This window comes from Perna viridis, chromosome 14 (genome assembly GCF_037379345.1).
Source record: "Perna viridis isolate PV_CMFRI_1.1 ecotype Kerala chromosome 14, ASM3737934v1, whole genome shotgun sequence".
In the NCBI taxonomy this organism is placed as follows: Eukaryota; Metazoa; Mollusca; class Bivalvia; order Mytilida; family Mytilidae; genus Perna; species Perna viridis.
This window is the reverse complement of record NC_142458.1, coordinates 2,330,508-2,354,617: the sequence shown is the minus strand read 5'-3', so window position 1 is coordinate 2,354,617 and position 24,110 is coordinate 2,330,508. Positions and strand designations below refer to the sequence as shown.

At 33.2% G+C, this 24,110-nt stretch overlaps 1 protein-coding gene across 2 annotated transcripts; it reads left to right on the top strand.

Moving 5' to 3' along the window:
* Window positions 1-10,103: 10,103 nt before the first annotated feature.
* On the top strand, window positions 10,104-20,783 carry LOC148597721 (neo-calmodulin-like). 2 transcript variants are annotated; one of them, XM_088561003.1, is made up of 5 exons: window positions 10,104-10,288; window positions 13,108-13,202; window positions 16,270-16,413; window positions 16,713-16,967; window positions 20,454-20,783. In XM_088561003.1, the coding sequence occupies exons 2-5, from the start codon at window positions 13,166-13,168 to the stop codon at window positions 20,480-20,482; spliced, it is 465 nt and encodes a 154-aa protein (XP_088417129.1). In that variant the 5' UTR covers window positions 10,104-10,288; window positions 13,108-13,165; the 3' UTR covers window positions 20,483-20,783. The 2 variants fall into 2 exon arrangements, with proteins under 2 accessions (XP_088417129.1, XP_088417130.1); XM_088561004.1 differs by lacking the exon at window positions 10,104-10,288 and adding an exon at window positions 12,176-12,218.
* Window positions 20,784-24,110: the final 3,327 nt, after the last annotated feature.

The following is a 24,110-nucleotide window of genomic DNA, read 5'->3' as shown; positions in this document are numbered from 1 at the left end:
AATGTATGCATATAATTTTTCTGATATAAATTGAAACAAGAATTATTTGTTGACGACTTTACTGGAATACGTGTTTTTATTTTGACGGACATTATATTCGTCTTCGATATTTCAGACTTTCATTTTAGTGATGTATTTCTATTGGTTGGAGTATGAAATCTCATTAAACAAGTTTTTATTTTTCATTTTTTCATATTTTGGTTTTCTCACATTAAAGAGTAATCAAGGGAACCGAGATTCTCACAGATATCAAAAGAATGTACTCCATGGACAACAGATTGGCAAAGGATAAAGACCAGATATGGAAAATAGACACACACAACAAAGAACACCGAATAGCACATGAAAAGGTAACAAAAATAAATGAGGAACTCGGACTCCACTATAAACTGGGAGCTGTTTTTGATGGAGTTAATATGATATTACCTAACATTTCTATCATTACCAATCTTGTTTCATAAATTAACAGATGTCGTTAGCTTTGTTAATATTTCGTTGTATTTCCTTATTCCAATATCTAACAATTATAATATATCAAAATAACGATGCCATTATATCGAAATAACGAAATATTTATATACAACGATGACGTCATATTTAGAAGGACATTACATGCAATGTGTATAATTTGTTTTCATCTCTTCTAGTTTTGAATACTTATGTCCTAATCGACTCGTTCTTATAAAAAATGAATGTCGTCTGAAAAAGGACACAATACCACCTCTGATAATAATAACAAAAATAATAATAATAAACACAAAAAACCAGAATATACACAAAAAAAAAACCACACACACAAAACAAATTTCAATTGTTGCTAAACATCTTCCACTCGAGTTACAATATGCCTGGAATGAAAACACTTTTAATGTCACGTCGAATTCACGCTTAATTTCAACAGGATTTTTTTTTGTAAAGAGAGGCTATTCGCGTTCACGTCAGTTTCCAAAGTTAAGAGATTTGAGTCTATGGAAAAGTGGACGAAAAACAAAAGTGACGGTGTTCCCTTGTTCTTGACATATTATCCTCTCAATGTTGAAATCAGTTACAAAGACACACGACACTGTCAGCGGACACACTGTTCGACATGCCCTTTTACTTGGGAAATGGATAAGGTCGTCGGGCCAGCAAACGTCTTTGAATTAAGAGATGGTTTGCCCATGACGAAGGCGGTAAGGTCCAAAATTGGGCTCATATTTTTCAATAATAAGTTTTGTTCAATTCTTATTTGTACTTATTCCTTTTAACCTTTTAAACGTGGCTATTGTTCACTAATTCATTATTCTTATTTACGTTTAACTTGAGCCACTTTACAACTTATATTATTATTCTTAAATTCAATGCCAATGCGTTTTGGAATAGCTCCAACTACAAATCATGTTACAGCTGAAAATGCTTGATTTATTTATAAGAAACCCTACCCATAGGCCTACAATGTTTTTTACACTGACAGTGAAATTTTGGTAATTTCATTACACAATAGTGCGATAGACACGACTTGTGACAGAATCATACTTAAAGACAAATCACACTAACCAGTTCTGACGTTAAGAATTTCGTGAAATTTTAATGAAATGTTCTCAAGTATAAAGGCATTGAAATAAGCTTCTTAAACATATAATTCACCGTGTTTTAATGAAGATATAGCAGTTAAAAATTTCGTACAATCGGGAGTTTTTGCCATTTTGCTAAATTAAATTCAGACGTTTCTAATTTTCCAATATTTTTACGAATGACATATGTCATATACCAGTAGAATAGAAATTTTCTCTACTTCATTCATTTAACATTAATAACAAAATGCAATGAGTTTTATCCGCCTTAAAAAAAAAAAAAACTTTTCACTGTTTCCCGCCGATAGAAAAACTAACTTCCAAACCATATTCCCAGTAATATTAAATACTTCTCACGTTAACATTTTTTTTTCAAATTTGCGGTATTAAAAGGTATCCATTAGCCGATGGTAGAAACTCTTTAAAATGTGGGGGTCATCGATCGGATAAGAAAGCTAATCACATTTGTGCACCACTTCTACATAATTTTGTTTAGTTATTTGACGTTTCCAACTCCAAATGTAATGTTGGATGACGTTACGTCATAGTCGGCGGCGAGACGTATTTATACAAGCTTCTTAAACAGAAAGAAGAAATAGAATATTAAAATGGCAATACAAAAACTTGACTGTGAAGAAATAAACGAAAGACAAAAGAATTACGACTGGAGAGAACAGAAGATTGGGCAAAAGGCGATATATACTTAAAACTATTCTGGTTGCATTACCGTGTGAACATGTTATAATTCGTATTCATATTTTGAGTTAGGTTAAGTATTTTTATATGTAAGAGCTTACGATATGTCCTTGTACAATTTTGGGTCTTCCTACTCTGATACTGCATAGATTTTTTTTGCAAATGTACAAAAATCAATCATATGCATGATATATATATATAATTCAAGAGGGCTAATAAATAACATTTTAAGGCTGAGTAATGATTTCATACAAAAAATATATCCTCAAATTTCAGGGGAGGAGCATTTGCCGGATCTGAATCTTTTTCAACGTATAAGTATTAGTAACAATTGATATAAGTTTCCTCCTGTTGTGAAATTGAAGTCGTGAGTTTGTGTAGGACAGACGGACACACGGACCTACGCCTGGCATTTTAAAAGACGGAATATCTTCCAAAGCTACTCTTGAATCTCGACGTCATATTGCTTCTACGGTCAAAGGTAGATAAATGGCGATTTCGCACAAAAAGCGACGTCACAAATCGACGACAATATGATAGTTTGCACCATACAATGCGTAGAAACAATAGTGTGATGTGTTTTTAAGTAGAAGTCTTCATTAAAATCAGACAGGAGGAAATTCATGCATGTCAAAATCCCACCGAATTCACTTTTATTTCTCATTAAGGATCAGTTACGGACCATATAACCAGTCTTATTATTTTTTTATTTAGGTTTTGCGCTGCTTTTGAGATGAAATTTATATAGGTTGTTCATGAAAGTAGTAATTTACAAGAGTTATTGTTCTTGATTTTCATTGATTTTAGTGGGAGAAAATGTATGATTTTCTCAAAAGTACAGATCTGAATATGGAAAGTTCGGTACGTTTTCACTTTAATATCCGTGTCCACATTTTATATTGACTGGTACTTAAAACAGAAATGAATAAGTAATGAAGGACATTTCTACTTGGATATTATTATATTTTCATACATCCTTGTGTGAACAACCAATGTTGGTTTTATTGCTATGTCATAGCAATAATGTATAGTTAACATATTTCTTCTTCTTTCGATAGTTTTGGTTATGAGTACTTCTTGTATACAACTAATATTTTGATTATGATCTTCCTACATATTGGATTTTAATGCTGCAGATGATGAAACACGTGTACAACATATCGAAATTAACAATATATAAAACTGGTATTTTTTGTATTTTAGATTGGTGAAAGAGGCATATCTCAACAATGAAAATCAGTAGTTTGGATGTTTACCCTACCGGTCCGCCAGTCCATGCTCCCAGTTTATAGTGGAGTCCGAGATTTTCATTCACTTTTATTACTTTGTATGTATTATTTTTGTTTTTTGTATGTGCTATGTTGTGTGTGACTGTTTCAATGTCTTATTTTTCTCTGGATTACATCCGAGATGCTCATTTACTTTTGTTACTTTGTGCGTATTATTTTGGTTTTTTGTATGTTCTATGATTTGTGTGTCTGTTTCCATGTCTGTTCTTTTGGATTACATTATTTTAATTTCCTTTAGAATCTTGGTTCCCTTTATCACTCTTAGAACTGGTGTAGGGTAAAATAAGGTCATAATTTGAATTATATACTTGATCTAGCAAAAACACGTCCCTATTCTGTTGGAATTTAGCAATGTTCACATGAAGCAATTTCTAAAAAACAAACACAGCATATCATTTTTCGAATTATACAACACGTATTATTAATATTTTCAATAACATTAATAATTTTAAAAACATAGTGTCGCACCGTAATGTAAGTAATATTTCAATAAACATAAATATTTTCATCTCCACGAACTTAATGTACCGATAATGGATATAGTGAATATGTCAAAGGTCAACAACCGCACGGGATGAAAATATGTCATTTCCATCTCTCTTTCTTTCTCTCTCAGTAAAAATGGAAATCTTAGAAATACGTGATACGTTCTACTTTATTTAAATTGCATACAATGTTGTATTGTTCAAAAAACATATTAAGAAGTTATTAAGTTTGTACGTGCATGATATATCAAATATGTACTCATTTTGAACGAGTATATTACTCCTTTATATGTGGTTTTAAAATTAAACTATTGAATTGTATGCCGTATTCTATTGAAAAAAGAGATGGAAAATATATTTCTTACACATTATACTTACATTCTTTTTTTCTAATTTCGTTGCATTCAATATTCGTTGCTCAAAATACGATTGATTTATAATTATATTAATCACTAATTTATTTGAAAGATCATTTTCCCGTTAGTGTAGAGCTCTGGTGATATTGTATACACCAGACGGAATTATAACAATATAACATTAACTGAAATGACTTCAAACATGGTAACGCATTGTGTTTGTTCTCTAAAAAAATCGGACTAAAAAGATACCAATTATAGCTTTGCTATCGTTCACTGCACTTAACTCAATTATTTGACTGTTTTATTTTTAGGGAGTCATACTCACTATTTTTTTATTATAAAATTTGAAAATTTTAACCTTTATATAAAAAAATGAATTTCCTAAACTGCTACATCCTTTGTCACAACCCGATCAATGACTTACTGCACACATCTATATTATAACAACTGTGATGGGTATAATCTTGATAACTTTAGATTTTGCAATAAAACTTCTTAGTCGATAGTAAAGAAGAAAAAAATATGAAAACTGATATAGTAATAAATATAATTATTTCATTGTTTAAAATGGTAGGGTATTCCAACTTGTAAAATTGCTAAACTTCAAAACATTTTGAGGAAGTGTATCAACTAATTCAACCATACTGAATTAGTCCTGAACGCTATTCTAATATCATGCAAAATGCTTCAAGATAATATATTTCGCTTTAACTGAAAGAGAGGAAGAAACGAAATAAATTACGTTCTACAAAATATCAGCCCTACAAAAGCACGTTAAAGCACCCTTTTTTTCATGTGCATAAGGCCCCGTAAGTCTTAAAAGACAAAACAGAACAACAAGTAAAAGGATTGAAAGTTTCCAATCCGAATTACATATAAAAACATCACGAAATTTATTTGAAATTTCTCAAAATGCCATAATCAAAACGTCAATTTTTCCCAAAAAGGTAAACAGACTATCAACCAATCATTACAAAGGTATACAGACTATCAGGGTAAGTGTTTCTTGTGAACCATGTGTGTTTCCCAATCCACGGTATATGTGGGGATGGGAAATGGGGGATGTGGAATAGGGATGGGAATTTTGAATGAAAAGTATGGTAAAAGTAGACCTAAAAGTATCAATTATATTGCAATTATATTACACTTAATAAAAAAACGTTAAAAAATAAAATATAAAACACAATTCAATTTAATAATGTTAATTTGAGATATAAAATACAATATGGTGTGGTGGATTTTCTATGGGGAATTCTATATGTGGAATGAAATATTACATATGGTGTAAATGGGAATTATATACCATGCAGGGGCTGTATATGTAGATTGATAGTGGAGCAAAAATTATGGTTGAATAACAGAAAACAAATCCATGACAATGTTACAATGTTTATAGTTCTTGATAGGTTAACTATTCACACAAAATAATACACAAATATTTACAGCACTATACTGGTAACTTATTAAATGATTAAATAAGAGATTGTGTCTGAAGTCTCGAATGTAACGCCTTTTACAACAGAGAGCTTTTTAGTATATTTAGTTCAACGTGCATGTGAATTGGAAACTTTTCACAAAGCCACTAAAAAAAGCTGATTTATATGATCAACCATATATCCTGAATAAAAAAATTACCACATAAAAAAGCCATTAGACAAATAATTTTTAAAAAAAGTCGCATATAGAAAGTACAATCAAATGTAGAATGCATGAAAATTTCAAGTCCCTTTGATCGCATTAAACGATCACATGAAAAAAGAGAAACAGTATGATTAACCATACTGTAAAACAACACCCTGCAAACCAATGAAATGCTTCAAAGGAGAGTATTTATATCTTCAGCAATGCTGCAGACATGAATAGTTATAATAATGGTCTACATAAAAGGGTTTGATAAAACATAATCAACTATATTTTATTGAAAAATAATCTATTTGATACATATATAACTGTTTCATCAGTCTGCAAAAAAGTGCACTTTTATTTGTTAGATGAAAAATGTGCGTACAATTTTATGAGACAATATTGAGTCCTTGGGTTCACAAATGAAGAAGTATAGTAGGTGCATTACAAATAAAATTATGAAGATATAATTTGACACATGTTTTGGAATAATACACATTTATTTAAAACCTTTTTTGTTGTTTTTTTTTCAATAGACTTTAAAACGATTACTCTTTATTTTGAATATTTTAAAGGTTGCTTTACCTTGATTCATCTCTCGTGACAAAATATTGTCGTCCCTTTAAGTTTTATAGGTTCCTGTGAATAGTTTATGTCCAAACATCCTCGAGACTCTGTGACACTGATTACCAGGATAAATTACATCAGAGACACTTCCCGACTAGTATTTTGTACTGCATGAGTAGGTGCAACTAAAAATGTAATTTCCTTTTAACTGAATTTGTTGTATTGTCTTGTACTATGCACTATGATAACAGAATATAGTTCCTTGATTTCACCATAGAAAATTGCATTAAATTACAAATGGGACATAACCCAAGATATTTTGCAATATTTAATTCCATCTGATTAGTTTTAGTTTTCGAAAAGTTACGGAAAGATGAATTATTACTAACGTTCTGTTCTGATCTGAAGAAATAGTAATGAAATGATGGTATCAGTTATTTTTTTATCTATATCCTTTGATTGTTATTGTCTTGTTGATGTTTTCCCAAATGTTTTGTCAAACATACCCCAGCTATCTTTGTACATTTAGTCTTATGCATGAAGAAAAATAAATTTAAATCCTGGTTCTGTGTACTATACTTATATAAAGGAGAAAGTAAACTATATATTTTTTTTAATTTCATCATAATCTTCACCAGGTTCACAGGCATGTGCCATCTCATCGAATTACAACTTTGTAATCATCATTTATTTCAAATGTATTAAACTAATTGAATATTTCTAAGAGTAATCAAAAGAACCAAGATTCCAGCGGAAATCAAAAGTATGTTATCTAGGGACAAAGACCAGACATGGAAAACAGACAAACACAACAAAGAAAATAAAGTAACTAAAATAATACATAAAATGTACACAAAAGTAAATGAGCAACTCGAAATCCACTAAAAACTATTAGCATGGACCAGGTGAACCGCTAGGGCAAGTGTTCTCTGCTTTTCTAGAAACACCCGCCGAATTGCTCATAAAAAGTCAAGCCCGCGGTTGAGGAATGGAAAACAATGACCGGTTGAACAAATTAGTTTTCATGATGCAGAATGGGTTCACTGTTACTATTTACGAGTTAATGATGACGACCATTAAACTTCTGTAGTGATGACTTCAATCTTGTAGCAACATAACCCAGTTCCAGAAGCCTATTTGTTAGAGTTCTAGCGCGATACAAAAAGTCTGCGTAGTTTCGGCAAGCTCTGGCATAACGTATGAGTTGTGATATGAACACTTCATACGCAGGTGCTGAAGGGATGTTGCCACAAATGAAAGGAAATTTGACAATTCTGAATGAAAAGTCATCACGCTTGTCGTAAAGTTTGGTCAATAGTTTCCCATTACCATCGATTTCTAAGTGTAGGTCAAGATATGAGGCTGACTTCACAGTGTCTGTAGTATCCTTTATCTCAAGTTCGTTTGGGTAGATGCGACGTATCAAATCCCCGAAATTAAGATTGTTCCCGTTTGTTGAAAAAACACGTTCACCACACTGGACAAATATGTTGTCGATTAAAAATTCCATCAATTTGTAATCATCTTCTTCTGTATATTTGGAAGATGATTTGGAATTATTTCTTACAAAGTATGAGGAATACTACCAAGAACTATATATTTGTATCTAGGTGTACCATCTTTTTTGGAAAAAAACAACGATGTATAATGTTTTTAAGTCGGGATTTTAACTGAGTATGGGGAATAGAAGTATACAGTGTTGAAAAATCATAGGTCTTAATGCTATTATATTCACATAATAGTCTTGAACTGATTGTCTCCAAAAGATCTTTCAAATTTTTCAGGATCCACATTGAATGAATACCACTACGTGAGTAACAAGTGTTGTGGTAGGACTGCAGACCCTCTTTGACAGTTTTGAATATAGAAGTTAAAAGTTTTGAAAGAGGTTTGGTGGTTCATTTTGCAGATCCCCTGCGATAGTGTTAGGAATATCTGATTCTTAAATAATAAATGTGTAAATTGATAAAAATATAATTACTTTGAAAAATATAAACTTAGTGATAACAAAAATTGATTACTACTGCATAAATGTCCGTAGACAAACAAAATAATTGTCTTCTGTTCAAACAAAAATTGTCTAACATGTAACACAAACTAAAATAATATACAATTACAGTATCAGCTTTGATTTTTTAATTTGTTCAGTGTTAACTATTTTTTTTTTCTTGTTTGTTTTTATTTTACATTTTATTTCCCATATTTAAATATATAATAATTTATAAAAAGTGTTTCGTCTAATGTAATTAGTCCTTTGAGTAACATTTTTTCTTGTTACACCAAGGACCGTTACACCCTGGACAAACGTAATAAAATTTCCATTCAAAATTTAAATAACTGCACAACTACATAAAAAAAACAAATAATGATTAATTAATTGCTCTCACTTATTGTGATATTTCAGTAATGAGAATTAATTGATTTAGATTTTTTTATTTACTGTATATCAATGTTAGACCAAAGACCGTCAAAAAACTTAGGCAGTCAGTCGTACTCACATATTTTGACTTTAAATCATTTATGTTTTCCAGACTTTTCTTTGTAATGCCTCATCCAATTTATTTCATATTTGTTAGCTAGTCTTATCATGACAAGTTAAATTTAAATATTATTGCGGCAAAATGGTTTATATGTAACTTATGGCCCTTTGACATAGAAAATTACATAAAATTTTATGTTTCATCATTTTGATGCAAATTGCTGCTGTCATTCTAGCAGCAACACCATCCATTGTTAGTTCACATATAAAAAAAAACTCTCATAAAGGCAATGAGTTCAAAGGCCGAAAGGGGACATTGTATTGCATCAGCAATACTGTCAGAATGCTTGTTGGATTAGAACTGCATCATAGTATTCCAAAATGCTGGCAACAAACAAATTAGGAATACATTATTCTCAGCCATCTTTCTAATTATTCAGTCTTTCCAATTTCTTAATTCGGAATTATTTCTTTAAATTCCATTAAATGCTTTGAAACATGAATAATTTAAACAGCCACTGTCTGTATTGTATGATTGTGAACACTGTATTACGGAAAGAATGCGCAAAGAATGGTCATGTTTTAAGATTATTTATAGTTTTTCATGGCACACTGACGCAAATCGAAACCACCTCTCGCACTCCCGATGAGCATGCTCTACGATTTCACCGAGGCCAAAAAAAAAACAAAAAAAAACAAAAAAAAAAAACGGGTAAAATATCTCAGATACTTCATCCAATAAATTGACAATCGTTTTAAATGTATCAAAATCGGGCGTCCGCATAGTGTCAGTTTTAAATATTTCCACAGTAAGTAAAATACTCTCATTATGTATATTATATTAAGCTTAACCTCAATTTTAAATCGTACGACAATTGTACGTGATTATAAGCCATTAAATAAATATTAACCTTTCTTTTAAATACACCTCCAATTTCAGTGTTTTACAAATGTATGTATTGGGTCTTCTTGTGTATTAGATGTACTCAATAAATACCTATTGAAATGTTATGTATTCAATCTCATAAAGAATTGTCTCATTAATTTTTAAAAAAATTTTTATTGATTGCAAGTTTCTAAAATTGAAGGAAACGATTTGTGCTATATGTCAATTGATTTCAAGATGAGACTTTGAGATTACAATCCCTGCGAGATATACGTTGTAGATTTACAGGAATACAGAATTGTAAAGGGCACCTACAGAGTACCATTAAAATACCTCGTAGCCCGAAGTAAGGTAAGGAGTGTTTATTATGAAGAAAAAATGCTTAGATCGTGTAGAATATTCACTTGAAAAATTAATCTTCTGAATCAATCAATGCGCTCAAGGATTTATCAATTTATGAGAATTGTCAGTCACTGTAAAAGCTGGGCAACAGGTGAAACATGGAATAAAAATGAAGAAACCCACCATTTTGAAAGTTTAATATAACTATTTCAATCATCAGAATTAAGGAAAAGGGAAATATTTTTCATATAATTTTGATAAATTCAGTTACAATTTCGTTGACAAGCATTGAAAATAGATATTTCAAGTGTAGGTTATTCTGTCAAAAACCTTGAATGTAATCCGATTGTCGGATCGGTACATCCCCCATTTCGCCCGATTCTTACAAAAGAATTTTTCTTAAATAAATTAATTAGTATTCCGCATAATATACATTTTAATTGTGCAACAATGTAAGCATCTACTTCAGCAAGTTTTCGTAGCTTCAGGGTAAGAGTCTGCGCAAAAACTACTAAATTATTTTTTACAAAACCTAAAACAAAATTTCAATCAACCAACATTTTGGGCTCAGACTTTGCTAAAATGGAATAGAACAATTTGTGCTACATAATTAACATCGGAGAAAGAAGGCTCGTTTGTGGCGAAAGGTAAGTTTCGTCTGTCCGTCTGTTTTCATAAGCACCCGGGCTAAAACAATTTCGACGTTTAAGATAAATGCTCAATATTGAAAAACAGGCGCAACACTGTTTATGTTTTTTTGTTTGTCTTTAGTTCAGTTTTATTTCTTGTTCAGAAACAGTCTTAGTGTTTCATTTGGTTGTTGCGTATTTGAGATAAAAATTATTTAGATTGTACATGAAATTGGCACTTTGTTAGAGTTGTCGTCCTTGATTACGTTTGACTATTGATTTTAGTGAGATATAAATGTATAATTTCTAAAAAGTGCAGATCTGATGCTGAAATAATTATCGTTATGTGAAAGTATAGCATACGTAGTCTGAAAAAGCATTATTTGTTTGGTGAGTGTTTCTGTAGTATGAATCCCTTGTCTGAAGAGAACATTTGAGACGATTGTATCGTTTATTGTTTAAAGCAGGCATTGTTGTATGCACTCATAATAAGATTGTCCTTATCAAAGTTATCTCTCTGAAGAAGAACAACTGAAATAGGACAGATATTCTAAAAACCCAATTTATTTCGAAATTGACAAATGGAAAAAAACATTACAGCGATCACAGCTCAAGCTACAGAAAAGCCGCAATGATAACATACGGCTGTATGGGGTCATAAACGAAAGAATGTACAATTCCATCCTCCTGAAATGATACATGTATGTCGCTGAAAGAAAATGACAAAAAAGTTTCCAATATTATTCGAAAAGTAAAACAATGTCGCGAAAGTCTTAAAATCTAACTAAAATATCAAAAGAGTATTCAAAGTAACTGGAATATTTAATTTATAAGAAGGACACATTGCAATTGATTAACTTAGTAGTTCCAATGATTTTGTTTAATTGCTTTGCTGAACACGAAAAAAGATGCGTTTGCTTTGCAATTTGCACTGTAACCAAACATCTTGTGCGAGTGCTGAATTCTCCTTTTGTTAGGATTTTTTGTTGCTTCGAAACACACACCCCCCCCTTTCCTTGATTTGGTACGAACCCCATTTTTTATATGTTTTACTTTTCCTGTTTTGCATTGTAACTTTTTGCCTTCATTGCATTACCTTCAGTGTAGCCAGGGTCTTAGGAGATCACAGGATTAAAATGTCTGCTAATATTTCAAGTGTACGATTAAGGATTTAACTTTTGTTATACAATTGTAATTAAAACATTTAAATTTATTTTTGGATATAAGCCGTATATAGTGAGAAAACCTCGTGGTACCTTTAACTTTGTTTTAGTAACTGGAAGGTAGTATTTTATACCATTTTCAAGGAGGTAAGCACGATGCACGTATTTACATTCTAATTGTTAGATTTAATGGGGATCGGGGGTTCACAAACCAAATCAATCTTGCCGCATTTCATAAGTAAGCATACTGTTTTATTACAAAGTCTATTATAATACTTCATATTAAATTCCAAATTCTAATTGATTCTGTTCTATGGTGACAGTTTTTTGTCCGTTACCCTCTCGAGCTAAACTGGTTCCGGTAAATATTAGATACCAGTTCAATCTTTGTCAGTTTTGCGTTTAAGTAACAAATATGCGAAACCTCCATAAGGAACTGATATATTAACATCGACCAAATTCAATAAGTTCAGCATGCTGGAAAAGAAAGTGTTCATTTGAGAATTTATGGCATTGTTGTTAAATTTCCATACACTGGATTATTGATTGTTTGTTTTGATTTTTGTTTTTTGTTTTTTTGTTTTGCTTTTTGTTTCTGTTTTCTTTTTCTTTTTTTTTGTCAATTCTGCCCTGTCGAGACCTACAGTAAAAGTCTGGTTAAAATAATTACTTAGACTAATTAAAAAAGCATCTTATTGACAGGGAGAGAGCCAGAAATTTTGAGACAGAGTAGTCCAAGGGTTTTCAAGCAGTGAATATCGTTTGTGTAAATGTACCGCCGAATCGGTGTGTATTTTACATTTGATGTGCAGATGAAAAATGTACTAACCTCTTCGCCAAACTGTCAGAAGAGCCGGCTCTAGGACAGTTCTTAAGGTTTCAAAAAACAATTTTAGAACTCTTCGGATAGTTTTACATTTTTTTAGCACAGCCTGCTCTACGTTTTGTTTCATGCAGCGGTTTGTTTAAATGTTTATATACATGTGCTTCATTGTTACTTAGATTAGTAGATAAACATTTTATCTTGTTGTTTTAGGAACTTAAATACAAAAGATTTAAGTTTGTTCCCCTGTCAAATTTGACCAATCGTGAACATGGCTGAAGAGGGAATTAGCACGGAGGAGCTTGCAGGTAAATGAAGCATATGAAACATATAACAGGGCAAGGGAATTAGCCAGAGTGCCGTATGGATAGAAATATCACTTATATAAACTGGGTGTCTTAACAGGTCTAAGTAGCATTTTGACGATTTGTCTAGCGGTCCATTTGTCACATTCAATGTATTTTAAATTTCCATATTTGCAAAGCAGATCATTACCAATCAGACATATATCATACAGACCCTCATTGATTTTAAGGTATAGATTACCGTTATATGAAGACTTCGATCTCTATGAAATGACAATAGGTTTGTCTGAAAGGATGTCCCAACACTTTTATGTTCGAAACTTCTGGTTGATTACATATGTAATCACTGCAGAGGCTCCGTTAGGCCAGTCAGTGCCCCCTTCCGGTACGATGCCACACAAATATGATAAAATATACTTCAGTTAAAGAGATTATGTAACTGTTTATGACATAAGAACACCAAAAGACTGATTGTAGTTACCATGGAAATATTATCAGATTAGGACACTGCGGATTTTATATTTTGTCATAAAAATATGTTTGTTTGTTTGTTTGTTGGGGTTTAACGTCCGGGCAGCAATGTTTCAGCTATATTCAGACGATGAACATGAAATTGATGATAAAATGAACATGAAATGAAAAAGGGATGGGACACAAGGACAACGGAGTCGACAAATTTTGATTGCCACTGTAAATAGGGAGAGATGGGTAGGGTCGGACAATTTAGCCTCCTGTGGTGGAGCCTTATGGTTCCTACTCCGGAAGAATACCACAGTAGGGTTCTTTAACGTGTGAGGAACGTGGCATCTTTCTCAACACGATGCACCACTATGGTTTGGGGTCAGGTTTTCCGTATTATAGCCTGACAACTCCAGCATGTAACACGCCAGGGGTCCCCCATTCCACCACCTGGGGCACACATCCCAGTTGCTCTGTTGTCAGATCTGAGGGTTCTGAGCACTATTTAGTCGCCTTTTAGGACAAGCTTAGCGCTGCTGCAGGCCTATTCCTGTAACACCCGGACCTGCACGGGAGTATGTAGTTATAGTAATAAAGTAATATATTGTAAGAAAGCAAAAGCAAAAAAAATTGCGAAATTGGGCATTGTGAGAAAAAGCCATTTGGTTAAGAGGCGGGAACTCAATCTAGTGAGGACCTGAATCTTTTCTTTATCTCCATTTATGTACTAAAACTATACTTACCATAAGAAATCTCAACGAAGTTTCAACTTTTATTTTAAAGCCTTACTAAATTATACCGGGTCAACAGAGCACCTGAATTGTATCTGTGCAGTGCAACCTTATGTATGTTTTAGTTTCTTGGAGCTAGGCCCGGAATCTTTGGATTCTCCACCCATTCATGTATTATACAACACATCGACTTACATGTACATGTACACTTCACGCATAGTGTTAATTATAACGTATCAATGTACTTGTACAAAAAATAATTTAAAAACTTAATAATAATAATAATAATAATTTAATTAACAAAAGCGATAAAGAGTTGTTTTTTTTTTTCAAATAAAGTACAGGCTTAGGGAAGAATCATTTAATTTCTAGGTGACGTCAGATTTTGTATCCTGGATTTTTTTTCATTATAATTTCTTACCTGACTTTTTCATATTTCCTGGATCTTCTATTTCTTTTTCAAACAAGATCCGGAATTTGTTTTTTCTACCACTTGCATCTTGCCTTTTTATTTTATTCAATTGTTTAATTTACTTTTGTTACTTTGTTTGTATGATTTTAGTAACTTTATGTTCTTTGTTGTGTGTGTCTGTTTTCCATGTCTGGTCTTTGTCCCTGGATTACATTCTTTTGATTACCGCTATAACCTTGGTTCCCTTGATTACTCTTTCATCTCGTATTTTTGTAACTATACATCATCGTCCTGCCTTTCATTTCAAATTTGACTCCCCCCCCTCCCGCGCTCCCCCATAAAAATCAAATGGTTGCTTCGTACATGTGATATGATGTTAATGGTGACTTATTATACATAGACGGTAGAATGAGAAAACAAAGCTTAACACATTACATGTAACTACAAAATGCGTTTATACATTATAACGAGAATGCATACATTCATCAAAGAGACGACAACTTCACCGGGATGAAAATGTCAGCTCAAGGCAACCCATGAGTCTTCAATGGTCGACAAGGAAACCTTCACACCACAAGGCAGGCTTCAGCTTGCCTTGTATTAATGTAATCACCTTAAATCACGCATGCGCATACATACATTGGTGACCAGACAAAAAGATATTTTACACGTTAGAACAAGGTTAATATGTTTGGCATTTCGTTAATTTTGGTCCACCGGATCGATTGGTATATCTTGAACCGTTCTAGACACGAATCTCCCACTTCGTCCCTCTGTGTTGCTGGAATTGGAAATTGACTCAAGATCTCATGCACTCATTATTATATTCGATATTCTCTTTTCTAAATCTAACACTTGCATGTTTTAAGAAGTACATGTATTAAAAGTAGTTTTATATTATAGTACGTGGTGTTGAAACTCATCGGAGAAGATTACATGTACCTAAAAGTTGTCATATGTCTAGTACCTTAAACATCGTCAGATCAAAGCCATGGGAAAAAACACCCCTCGAATTATGATCGGTTCGGGATTTGTCCACTTCAACATTCATCCCTGGTTTGATATTAATTCCCATAAACATGCATCTCCGGTTTGGATTAAAACTTGACCGCAAACCATAGCGGTCAAGCGTGTTAGGAAAGATGCCACGTTCTTCGCACGTTAAAGAACCCTTCTGTGGTATTCTATTAGATTAGAAACAATGTGGCTCCGCTCCAGGAGAATAAATTGCATTTTCATTTCATCACCATTTCATCATCATTTTATCGCCCATTTCAAGTTCATCAAGTTCAACAATCAAACAATCAATAAATCCTCGATCAGGGATTTGTTTTAAAAAATGTCGTGTCTATATTTCAATAAAGACTTGGAACGTCTTTTGTCTATCTACTGCCACCTGAATTATCTCTCATTTCACAAAAGACTATTTGAATAATATGTTTTTTGTTTTTAATATATTTTTTTGTAGAAATAAGACGTACTTTCAACGTTTTGGACGTCAACAACGATGAGCGTCTGTCTCGGTCTGAGATCGTCAAAGGTATACACCTCCTGAAAGTCCATCCAACCGAGGCGGAGACAGAGGATATTATCAAGTCACTAGATCTTGATGGTACATAATTATTTGTGATGGGTATAAGGGAACGAAGTCATAAGCCACAAGGATCTGAACAACGTGAATGAAGTATTCTATGCCCATGTAGCAACCATCTATTAACGGCACATTATGAAAAGTTATTTATCTTTAATGACAAATGGAAATGAATTCAAATAGCCATGCACTTACACGTACACATAAGCATTTACACTAGTGTTCTCATTCTTGACGATACCCGACTATAATCTGAAAAATAATGAACATTTATCAATTTTTCGCATATTTAATTGTCTCCTACTCACGCATTTTTAAAGGTGATGGCAAGGTTACTTGGGAAGAATACAGAAAGGCAATGTGTGCTCAGCTTAAGAAGCAAGCATATGAAGAAAAGTTGTTTATGCAAGCTTTCAAAAAATTTGATAAAGACAATAGCGGCTATATTGACAAGGAAGAACTCAAAGCTGTTTTAAAACCGAAGGGGGCAACATGGGATAACGCAGATATTAAGTACCTCAATGAGTTGTTTGCCGAAGCTGACGAAGATGCAAACGGGCGTGTGGATTATAAAGGTATTATAGACCACTATAGGTAGTCGATGAGCATGCGTACATACACAATACTAGAGGATCCCCGCGAAATCGCGGTCGATTGAGCAAAGTGTGGACACCCGTACCAATTTGACAAATCAAAAGAAAATGAGAAATCGTTGTAAAGGACCTACGATCATCTACCATACATCAATGGTATACAGTTGTGTTCAAGTTGGTTTAGTGGTTTAAGAGGAGTTGAACATTAAACTTTCAGGGGGACTTGGTTTTCTTTTGACTGAGAATTGTTTTTGAAGACCCTCATACAACATCAAGACGCAGGAGAGGCAGCATTAAAGCCCTGTTACTTGATATCGGTTATTTTCAATGTATCGTGTGAGTTTCTTCAGACGCACATTCACTGCGTTACCACCCTTATACAAATATGTTATCTACCCACAAATTGGGACTTGTCCGCTTGTGATTTTTGTAATGGTTGAATTGACGAGAAAAGTCGAAAGGGGATTTTCTTGCATTTTGTCCAGTTATTCTGTTAGGCAAAATTGTTTTTTTTTATCTAGCTCAAAATCGAACTTGCATGACTATTTTTGTGCTGAACAACTGTACAACGTTTTGTTTATCAAATGAAAAAGTTAGGAACGAACGGACAGACAGACGAACTTTAAACTGAATTTTTATGCATAATAAAAAGTTAAGGCTTCATTCAAACTTATTTTATCCGAACTGTGCATTTTTCTCGAACAGAACTTTTTATCATACAATGTAATAAAAGAAAGACAACTACATGTATACTAGAACCTTCTCAGAATTGCACGACATTTTTAAGACATTCTAAATGTGTGAAAATGTCATTTCTTCTTTGTTGTGATTGATGATCCAGTCGTTTTTTGTTATGGTTTTGGTTTTTTTTGTTGTTTTTTGGGGGGAGGGGAGGAAGGGAAATGAACACCCTTAAATGTTCCGTCTTCTGCTCTACTCAGTTAAAAGATGCATAATAAATTCTAAAATTTTAAATAATTCAATATTTTACTAAAAAATGGTTAGGGGGTTTCCAGTCATGCCAATTTACGCATAGAAATGGGGGAGGGCATGTATTTTGGGCACAGATGCACATAGAAAGGGGAATGTTTATTTCGACATGTTCTACACCTTTCCATACCTGGACAGTTTCAAACCTCGGAAAAATTGTGGATGTCGTTTAATTAAGCAAAATAATGAACGTACAATACTGGTGTTACACAGCGCATGTACACATGACCCGGACAGTACGTCGATTGAGCGTGCGCGAAAGCTTATTATAACACACGGACCAATGACGGTCTCTGAATTGGGATATTTTCCCAAAAATTCGCGATTTTAGTAGACAAATTTAGGAAGTACACAGCATTACATTTATACCTCATATCACAAATATATTCGACCTTGTATGGTTTCAGAGGAGTTGCGGCTCTAAGAAACCGGTCTCTTACTTTAGTAGTATAGATACATGTCCATTTATAACACCTACATCCGCAATGTAAGGCTAGAATAAAATAATTAAGACTAGTTAGACAACATTTATATCACAATAAATGACTAAAAGTCTCATACTGAAACCGCATATACGAAAAACGATCAATCAGAACTAATCGTCTATGTAGAATGTAATGACCATTTATTCATTCTGTAAAAAGTTTTGTAAGGCTGTCCTTTAGGAACTTTTAGATATGTGCTTTCATGGTTTCTCATGATTTTTTTTCTTTTAGTGAAATATATATTTGGTATCACTACCTTTGAAAATAATTATTTTACATGTAAACTGGTGCAATTTGTAGTATTTTTTGCGCAATTCAACTACGGGAAAAAATGGACGCAATTAATCCCCATTTTTTTTCAATTGCCATCGTCCATAATGGCTACTTTGTAAAACGCAAATTCATGTACATGCATTCGGCTTTCAGTTTAAAGAGATACTTAAAACCCTTATTGTATTTGTTAGCATGTAGAGCTTTGATTATCTCCCTTATACTATAAATATCTAGTATCTAATTAAAAAAAAATAAAGATTTGAAATATTCAACACAACGGTATAAAATATACCCATTTTATACTCATACTTATTTTATGGCTTTTTCACTTCATATCTAAATTAGAAAAAAAAAAACGGATTTTGTGGTGAAAGGCAGCAGATGCAAAAACCTTTGAAAACTGTAAAGAAACCGCATTTTTGTGTCATTATAACACAACAGCTTGCATTTCTGTTGAGAACAATTCAGATATTATTTAAGCTTTGAAATTCGCAAATAGGAAATTTTAGAATGTGTTCAACAAGATTAAAGTTCAGAAACTCTACCTCTTTTGGATTTTTATATTTCCAATACAAAGTTGTATGATAGGACACTGTGCTTAGAAACAATGTGTTAAAACTAGAAAAAGATCCCATAAGTTTTACTCAAAGGTAGCGTGAATAAATGAGAGTTTATAGAGGAAGACGACGGGGTGATACCATCCAATTTCGTTGCAGTCTTAAAAAATTGCTCAGCCCTGAAATACTTGCATGGATCCGTCAGATTCCAATATGGGACTACATCTACAAAACTGTACATGAAAGTGTATAATTATTATACATTTAATGAGAAACATCCTCACGATGTTTTAAGCTCCTGGGTCTTTGTTTCCGAAATTTTGGTTTACGCTCACATCGAAATCCGCCATTATATATAGTATCCGAACTATCAAATGTGTTTTTATTTTATTTTTTGTCGGTATTTCAGAAGAATGTCTGATATAGTGCATAAAAATGCATTTAGATTTGTAGCAATGAAATTTGTCATACAAGTGCCAAACAGCGTCCACTATAGACGCTACAGCCAGCCCTCTCAGAAAATCCAAGGATCTTGCCAAGGTCGAGATAAGTGAATTATTCCAATAGTCAAACGACTTATGATTTGAATAACATCCGAAAGGCCTCTCTGCAGCGGTTAGTATGAGAGGAAACGAACGGCTGCCGCTGCGAGGAGTATGTTTGTCAGATTTCAAACGGACACAACTGAACACAGGAGCACTGATATTGTGATGATGAATACAAATTGATCATGCACATTATAGTGCTATTCTCTGACAGTGGATGAATCGTGGTGAAAAAAACACACACAAACAATTAAGTCTCTCCATGATATGTATTTAAAAATATTATCTTAAATACAGAAATGGCATTTAATTCTTATTTAAGTGTCAGTTACTGTAGTTCGAGATATAAATTAAGTGAAATGTATTGTAATTTCATCATCAAAGGGAGATAACTCACTTTCCTCCATCATTCTCTTGTACATTTGAAATTGCTTTCATGAATTCTCTGACACTTCTAAGACGAACAAATTGTCATTTCGCTCTCAAGAGACTATAAACAATGTGCTTACTTGTCAAGTTTGTGTGATTTTTTTTCTTTGCATGATTCATTAGTTTTCAATTTTGCCTGATTCTTACATACATCTATCCCGGCACTTTATATGCTTTCTTCTATTTCAGAATTCGTAAAGTGTTTCTGTGAACAGTAATGCAGTTGCTTGTTTATGAAATGGGGTATTACCAGTTGGTGCTGAGACGGAACTTGCAGTGCAATGAAACATTTATAATTATACAGGTTACAATTGGGATGAATTAATACTAAAACAAGTGCTTGTAGGTGTAACGCTGCTGTATTTGGAGAATTGTTTCTGTTTGTAGTATAAATGTAAAGTATAAAAATGTACAGATGTAATTTGTTCTTCAGCTTTTATGATGTTAGCAACACCGTTCGCATTAAATAATACCCCTAAAATGTAAATGCTTGTGAACATACATGTGTACATTAAAAAAATAATAACAAAAAGTATCTTTATACTCTTTAGTGTTAAGCGTACCGCTGTATAATTAGTTTTGGTGTTTAACTTTTTCCGACAGCTTTATATTATGACATGAGTGACATCAAGGCACACCACTATTCTAAGGCTTCAACTTGGCGAGAACTGTAAAGCCTAAAAAACACAGAAAAGTAGACTGAAACAGCGCTTACACAATAGTCACAGAAAACGAACCGGAAATCAGCAAGATAAAGAGCAAAATATATGGTTGATTGATCGATTGAATGATTGATTGGGATTTAACTTCTTACATCCTAGCGCTAAACCTCCTGACTGTTCTTGCAAAAACTCTCCATTCAAATATGATCCTTCTGGTCACTTCGTTACAGGAGATTTAACCATTATCGAAAACGAATCTCTGCGTAATATCCTTTCAAAAGGTCCCAAGTACAGTGAACCACGCTCCATGAATTGGAATTATAACTTTAAAGTTCTTATGGATGCCGTCGAGGACTAGCAAGAAAATGGATAAAACGAGAACAAGAAGACAATGATTCACTGTCAGAGTGGTTAAAGGGCGTGAGGTTTTTAATTTTGCAACGAATAAAAGTTTTATGTAGGTCAATGAGTGGCAAGGCTACGTTGGTTTTCAAAGACCACGATGTAGCAAAAACATTGTCTACTATATATGAGAAATATGTTGTCGTACCAGCCCAACATAACATTGGTTTTGTCTGCAAAAGGTTTTACATCCAATGTTTATTATCTTAGGTAGAGGTAGAAAATAATAGCAGTGATAAGACCTATACTGCTGCCACACTCTCCAAAGAAGAGATTGTGGAAAACTATAAATCTGTGCTATCCTCTTTTGGTCTCTCTACCAAGGACGATGATTGTGATTTACCATATATGTACTGGATTCTTAAACTCCACAAGAATCCATACAACCAACGTTTCGTAGCTGGATCTGCAAAATGTACCACCAAACCTCTTTCAAAACTTTTAACTTCTATACTCACAACTGTCAAAGAGGGTCTGCAGTCTAACCACAATACTTGTTACTCCCGTAGTGGTATTAATTCAATGTGGATCCTGAAAAATTCGAGAGTTCTTTTGGAGACAATCAGTTCAAGATTTATTATCTGAATATAATACCATTAAAAACATATGATTTTTCAACACTGTATATTTCTATTCCCCATACTCAGTTAAAATCTCGACTTAAAAACGTCATACTTCTTTGTTTTTTCCGAAAAAGATGGTACACCTAGATACAAATATATAGTTCTTGGTAGAGATTCCTCATACTTTGTAAGAAATAATTCCAAATCATCTTCCAAATATACAGAAGAAGATGTTTATAAAATGATGGAATTTTTAATCGACAACATATTTGTCCAGTGTGGTGGACGTGTTTTTCAACAAACTGTCGGCATTCCAATGGGAACAAATTGTGCTCCTTTACTTGCTGACTTATTCCTTCACTGTTATGAGGCTGACTTTATAGCTGATCTGATGCGAAAGAAAGAATATCGTTTGGCTAGATCCTTTAATCTCAGTTTCTGCTATATAAATGACGTATTGTCTTTAAACAATCCTAATTTCGGGAATTTGATACATCGCATCTACCCAGAAGAACTTGAGATAAAGGATACTACAGATACTGTGAAGATAGCCTCATATATTGACCTACACTTAGAAATCGGTGGTAAAGGAAAACTATTGACCAAACTTTACGACAAACGTGATGACTTTTCATTCAAAAGTGTCAACTTTTCTTTCAACTGTGGCAACATCCCTTCAGTACCTTCGTATGGGGTGTTCATATCACAACTCATACGTTATGCCAGAGTTTGCCGAAACTACGCAGACGTTTTGTATCGCGCTTGAACTCTAACAAATAGGCTTCTGGAACAGAGTTACGTTGCTACAAGATTGAAGTCATCACTACAGAAGTTTTATAATCGTCATCATGAACTCGTGGATCATTATGGTGTATCTATCTGCACCATGAAAATTGATTTATTCAACGAGTCATGGTTTTCCTTTCTTTGTCTACCCCGAACTTGATTTTTTATGAGCAACTCGGCCCATTTGCTTTTGTTACTTTGTTTGTATGATTTTAGTTACTTTATGTTCTTTGTTGTGTATGTCAGTTTTCCATGTCTGGTCTTTGTCCTTGGATTACATTCTTTTGATTACCGCTATAACCTTGGTTCATTTAGGTTCATTGGGTCATTAAGTCTTTTGTTACCCATGTTGGACCGTTACTGTCAGGATTAAAGAATGTAACACCAACTTTCATGAAGCAAGTAGTAGAAGTTTAAAACTCTTTATTTTAATTTTGTGAAAATTTGGTAAAAAAAATTAGCAATATATTAGCATTCCCCCGCCCCCTCCCTCCATTTTGAAAATTGCTAGTTTTTGGCCTGCCTATGATTGTTGATTATCGACTTATTGACAGAGATAGATGAATGACAACTGTCTGTTTAAACATTATTTTATTTAGTACCGAAAGTATTTTCATTGATAGAGTAAATATCCCATTATAGCTCAACGGTTTTCGCCTTATCTGCTCATAGACACGTTTAAGGTCGATAAAAGGCTAGAATGTATCAAATTTCCAATTTACGCTTTAAAAAATGATTAACATCCAATGAATTCTGTGTACAATGCGAAGTTTTCGATCGTTGCTAAGGACATAACTTGTGTATCAAGATAATATACTGTTATGTCTGCTTGTTTATTGTTCCAGCGCAATAAGGACGAAAGGTCATTTTATGTGTAATACAATTGGAACGTTATAGGAACGGATCAAGAGATTCTTTAAAAGTGCTTGTGTGTGTGTGTAGTGGGGGGGTAACAAAGAGGTATAATTTGCTCATTTTTGCCCTCATTTTGAACAAAATGTACATTTTCTAACAAAAAGGCGGTGCTCCGACACCGCACCTGCCCTCTACATGTAGATAGAAATATACACCACTGCGTTAGCATTGAATGTTATTAAATAAGACATTAAATTGAGTAGTTTTGTAGTCCATACATTATACATGTCAATGGTCTTAGTATTAGAAATTTTCAATGACATCCGATATTTATAGAGAAAAGAAATTTGGAGAATAACGAACTGCAGCCCTTAACAATATATAGAACAATTTCAAACAAGCCATGTATGAGATCAATGTACGGTCTCCAATGAAGTTTAATATTATAGAAGACTTCATTTATTTAATAGAAAATAGAATGCACATCTCGAGTTAATCAAGAAGGCAGTAAGTGTCTATACATCTATTCATTGTAGCCAACCTTATGGCTTGAGCTAGATTATTTCTTTGTGTATACG

What these genes read in the sequence shown, in the direction of transcription:
- LOC148597721 (XM_088561003.1), top strand. Translation starts at nt 13,166, where the DNA reads ATGGCTGAAGAGGGAATTAGCACGGAGGAGCTTGCAG. An exon ending in TAGCACGGAGGAGCTTGCAG is followed by an intron (nt 13,203 to 16,269) that starts GTAAATGAAGCA and finishes ATTTTTTTGTAG; the next exon opens with AAATAAGACGTACTTTCAAC. An exon ending in CGGGCGTGTGGATTATAAAG is followed by an intron (nt 16,968 to 20,453) that starts GTATTATAGACC and finishes CTTCTATTTCAG; the next exon opens with AATTCGTAAAGTGTTTCTGT.